Here is a 5,531-nt window from a genome sequence, read left to right on the forward strand (position 1 = left end):
AGAACACAGTTCAGCCGAGCGCTGCGCCCGAACAACTGTACAGAAAGGGAAAGGACCGACGCGCGAGCAGGAGAAAATGGTCGGGCGCGCAGTTAATTCATGCTGCGCTATTACTGTTTACACCCCGAGTCGGAGTACTGGGCTGCGGGACTGAGGCTCCTCCTCTTTCCCCGGCTCCCCACTAGTGCCCCTCCCGAGTTCCCAAAGCAGAGGGCGGGGGAGCGAGAGGAGGAAAAAAATAGAGGTCGGGAGGGGAGGGAGAAAGAGATTCTCTGGCTAATCCCCGCCCACCCGCCCTTTATAATCCGGGGGTCTGCGCGGCTAAGGACCCCCGGGCTGCGCTGCTCTCCGCTGCCGCCTCCGCCGCGCCCACTCCGCTCGCCTCCTGCCTCCAAAAGGGCAGGGCTTCGCCGAGGCTTGGCGGGAAAAAGAAGCGAGGGGAGGGATCCGGAGTCGCAGTATAAAAGAAGCTTTTCGGGCGTTTTTTTTCTGACTCGCTGTAGTAATTCCAGCGAGAGACAGAGGGAGTGAGCGGGCGGGTTGGAAGAGCCCAGTGTGCAGAGCCCCACTCCGGGCTTCCTAGGAAGGCAGCTCTGGAGTGAGAAGGGCTTTGCCTCCAGGCTTGCTGCCTCCTCGACCCAATCCTCCCGCTGACCCAACATCAGCGGTCGCAACCCTCGCCGCCTCTGGGAAACTTTGCCCATTGCAACGGGCAGACACTTCTCACTGGAACTTACAATCTGCGAGCCAGGACAGGACTCCCCAGGCGCAGGGGAGGGAATTTTTGTCTATTTGGGGACAGTGTTCTCTGCCTCTGCCCGCGATCGGCTCCCCTGAAAAGAGCTCCTCGCGTTATTTGAAGCCTGAATTTCCTTTGGGAGGTGGAAAACCCGGTAAGCACAGATCTGTTGGTCTTCTACTGTTTTCTCTACGTCCTGAGTGTAGCGACCGGTTAGAACAGTCTTTATTCAATTTCTGTGCTTTTGACACTTTACTCAGAGTAGTTGGGGTAGGCCGGGGCGGAGTTGAGGTGGATCTGAGTCGGGGTAGAACGACTTGTCAAGATGACAGGAAAGGGGAAGGAAAAAACCGGGGTGCATTTTGAAACTGTCTTCCAGAGGTTACCGTGGGCTGACGCTGACCCGGGCCGGTTGGACATTCTTGCTGTGCTACATTAATTGATATTTATGTCCTTTGGGGGGGGGGTGTCAAAGCCGGAGGTCTCTTCGCGGTGGCCAAAGGAAGCCCTTCGTATCCTGAGGTCTTTGGGAAAGGGATTACCTTTTGCGTGTTCTCCGCAAAAAGCGAGAAGGCTCCGTAGCCTCTGACTTCCCAGTCTTTGGGAGGGCATTTAAATTTCGGCTTGGTGCATTTCTGACAGCCTGAGACCAACTCGGGGGTGCGTCCCGCCCGCCAATCCCCGGCGGCGATTGCAACCGGTCCCTGATCCTTTTAAGAAGTTGCCATTGGGCTTTAAAAATAGTGATCATAGTAAAATTTAAGCCTAACCCTCCGCGGTATTAGGACTTGGTGTTGGACTAGCGCACTGAGGAGAGGCAAAACTGGGGCAGGGATGTGACCGATTCGTTGACTTGGGGAAAACCAGAGGGAATCCTCACATTCCTGGTTGGGATCCGCGGGTATTCCCCGCGCCCCTGAATTGCTAGGGAGACTGCGGTGAGTCTTGATCTGAGCTGTTCGGTAACAGCTGCTACCCTCGGCGGGGAGAGGGAAGACGCCCTGCACCGGGTGCTGAATCGCTGTGGGGTCTCTGGCGCAGTGGCGTCGCGGTTTAGAGTGTAGCAGGGAGGTGTCTCTTATTATTTGACACCCCCTCCCCTTTGGAGAGGCTTGTTAGAGCCTGAGACTGAGCTCTCCCCTCCAAGTCAGCAATAGGAAAGAAAAGCCGGCAAAGGAAGGAAGGGGGGCGCGCTGGGGGTGGAGAAAGAGGAGGGCGGAGAGGGGCGGCGGCGCCGGCTGGGTAAGAGCCGGGCGACGGCGCGAGTAGGGACCCGGACCCGGTCGGCGGCGCAAAGAGCCGGCACCGGAGGGGGCCGAGCACCGCGGCGCCTCTCGCCTTTCTCCTTCAGGTGGCGCAAAACTTTGCGCCTAGGCTTTTGGCAGACTGTATTCCCTACAGTCGCCTCCCTCAGCCTCTGAAGGAGGCCAAGGCCGATGGCGATTCCTGGGCGTCTGCAGTGCTAAGTCCCTGCTCTAAGGAGGCGGGGACTCGGAGCAGCTGCTAGTCCGACCAGCGTCACTGATAGTAGGGAGTAAAAGAGTGCATTCCCCCCAACCACACACACACACACACACACACACACACACACACACACACACACACACACTTGGAAGTACAGCAGGCTGAAAGGGGAGTGGTTCAGGATTGGGGTACGCGCTGCGCCAGGTTTCCGCATCAACCAGAGCTGGGTAACTCTAGACTTGCTTCCCTTGCTGTGCCCCCTCCAACAGACAGTCACGACAATGCCCCTCAACGTGAGCTTCGCTAACAGGAACTATGACCTCGACTACGACTCGGTGCAGCCCTATTTCATCTGCGACGAGGAAGAGAATTTCTATCACCAGCAACAGCAGAGCGAGCTGCAGCCGCCCGCACCCAGTGAGGATATCTGGAAGAAATTCGAGCTGCTGCCCACCCCGCCCCTGTCCCCCAGCCGCCGCTCCGGGCTCTGCTCTCCGTCCTATGTTGCGGTCGCTACGTCCTTCTCCCCAAGGGAGGACGATGACGGTGGCGGTGGCAACTTCTCCACCGCCGATCAGCTGGAGATGATGACCGAGCTACTTGGAGGAGACATGGTGAATCAGAGCTTCATCTGCGATCCTGACGATGAGACCTTCATCAAGAACATCATCATCCAGGACTGTATGTGGAGCGGCTTCTCGGCCGCTGCCAAACTGGTCTCCGAGAAGCTGGCCTCTTACCAGGCTGCGCGCAAAGACAGCACCAGCCTGAGCCCCGCCCGCGGGCACAGCGTCTGCTCCACCTCCAGCCTGTACCTGCAGGACCTCACCGCCGCAGCGTCCGAGTGCATCGACCCCTCAGTGGTCTTCCCCTACCCGCTCAACGACAGCAGCTCGCCCAAATCCTGTACCTCGTCCGATTCCACGGCCTTCTCTTCTTCCTCGGACTCGCTGCTGTCCTCCGAGTCCTCCCCACGGGCCACCCCTGAGCCCCTAGTGCTGCATGAAGAGACACCGCCCACCACCAGCAGCGACTCTGGTAAGCCGCCCCAACCCCAGCAGGGTAGGAAGCCAGAGGTTGGATGGACCTCCTTCTCATTGGCATTAATTCAATTGGCCCCCGGGCTCACCCTTTCTTTCCCTTCGGTCTAAGCTCTTCATCCCTGGACTCCTGTGCTTCAGATATCCCTCCCCTTCCCCCAGACCGCCCTGGTTGTCAGCCCCACCCCCACCCTTCCCACCCCTCAGGAATTTCATTTGGGTTTTTAAATCTTCTGGCTTATCTTTCAACTCAATCCACTCCCTTTACCCCTCCTAGGCATTTTAATTACCCAGAGAAGGGTGTGAAGGAGGATAGGGAACTGATCCTGAGAAGAGTGAATGAATTACCTGCTTTTCTTTGACTTCAGAAGAATATTTGAATTTAATGTCTACAAGACCCAAGAGAAGCAATGACAGAAGCAGGACAGCCTTTAGCCTCAGAGCCAGGCACTAGTGAAAGATCCTGAAGAGTTGAAGAGCTGTTTTCCCTCCATCCCGTTTTGAACACTTCAAAGCAAATCCTCTTCAGTTTGGATTTTCGTACCCCCTCCCTCCCCAAATGCTCGCCCCACCACTGCCACCACCAGGACAGGACGTTTGGCAAAACCACAAGACTTTACTATTGCACTTCCAGTAATATAGGGAGTTGGTAAAGTCATAGCAAGATATTTGCAGCTATCGCCTACAGGACCTGAAGGGTTCTTGGTGAAGTCCCTTAAAAATGGGAGGTGCTTGGGAATGTGCTTTGCTTTGGGTGTGTCTGAAGCCTCATTAAGTCTTAGGTAAGAATTGGCAACGATGCCATATCCTGGTACATGGTAATTTTCTCACCTGTGCCCTAACCCTGTTCTACCTTTCTGGGAAACGGGAGGATGGTGTCTAGATCTGGTTCTTACTTCTCAATCCTTTCCAACTTGGCACTTGGATAGCATCGGTCAAACCCCCATCTGGGATTCAGGAGGCATTGCTAACTAATCTTCCACTTCCTTCCTTACAGAAGAAGAACAAGATGATGAGGAAGAAATTGATGTGGTGTCTGTGGAAAAGAGGCAACCCCCTGCCAAGAGGTCCGAGTCAGGGTCATCCCCATCAAGAGGCCACAGCAAACCTCCACACAGCCCACTGGTCCTCAAGAGGTGCCATGTCTCTACTCACCAGCACAATTATGCAGCACCCCCCTCCACAAGGAAGGACTATCCAGCTGCCAAGAGGGCCAAGTTGGACAGTGGCAGGGTCCTGAAACAGATCAGCAACAACCGCAAATGCTCCAGCCCCAGGTCCTCAGACACCGAGGAAAACGACAAGAGGCGGACACACAACGTCTTGGAACGTCAGAGGAGAAACGAGCTGAAGCGTAGCTTTTTTGCCCTGCGCGACCAGATCCCTGAGTTGGAAAACAACGAAAAGGCCCCCAAGGTAGTTATCCTCAAAAAAGCCACCGCCTACATCCTGTCCGTTCAAGCAGATGAGCACAAACTCATCTCAGAAAAGGACTTACTGAGGAAACGGCGAGAACAGTTGAAACACAAACTCGAACAGCTTCGAAACTCTGGTGCATAAACTGACCGGAAGTGAGGAGGAGCTGGAATCTCGAGTGTAAGGAGAACGGTTCCTTCTGACAGAACTTGGACTTCAAAAAATGCATGCTCAAAGCCTAACCTCACAACCTTGGCTGGGGCTTTGGGACTTCAGCCATAATGTTAACTGCCTCAAAGTTAAGGCATAAAAGAACTTTTTTTTATGCTTCCCATCTTCTTTCTTTTTCCTTTAACAGATTTGTATTTAATTGTTTTTTTTAAAAAAATCTTCCGGTGTACATAGGGCCTTTAAATGTAAATAACTTTAATAAAACGTTTATAACAGTTATACAAGATTTTAAGACATGTATGATAAACCATAATTTTTTTATTTAAAGACCTTTTCATTTTTAAAGTTGATTTTTTTCTATTGTTTTTAGAAAAAATAAAATAATTGGAAAAAATATAATTGAGCCAACTCTTAAATGGTGTTTTCTTTTTTTTTTTCCTCCAATTTCTCTTCCTCAACTATAGATGAACAGAACTGACCGTCTTCCCAGGACGGGTTTACAAGGGTGGGAAGGGGTTATCTTAAAATGGGGCGGGGGAGGGGGGTGCCTCAAGACCTCTAAGTTCCCAGTGTTATGAGATCCTTTCTGTGGATGCTGATAGGATGAGAGTTGAGAAAGGGCAAAAGGCAAGTGAGGTTAGATACAAGGAACAGGGAAGCAAGAGGTTAAAGATAGCAGACAGGGAAGAGATGGCAGAATG

General features: G+C 53.2%; 1 protein-coding gene across 1 annotated transcript; it reads left to right on the top strand.

The window, feature by feature from the left end:
* Positions 1-327: 327 nt before the first annotated feature.
* Positions 328-5,246, top strand: Myc (MYC proto-oncogene, bHLH transcription factor). The gene is given in 3 exon segments (NM_012603.2): positions 328-893; positions 2,473-3,241; positions 4,241-5,246. Coding segments are annotated over 3 exon segments (1,362 nt in total). The 5' UTR covers positions 328-863; the 3' UTR covers positions 4,804-5,246.
* Positions 5,247-5,531: the final 285 nt, after the last annotated feature.

This window comes from Rattus norvegicus, chromosome 7 (assembly GCF_021556685.1).
Source record: "Rattus norvegicus strain SHRSP/BbbUtx chromosome 7, alternate assembly SHRSP_T2T, whole genome shotgun sequence".
Taxonomy (NCBI): domain Eukaryota; kingdom Metazoa; phylum Chordata; class Mammalia; order Rodentia; family Muridae; genus Rattus; species Rattus norvegicus.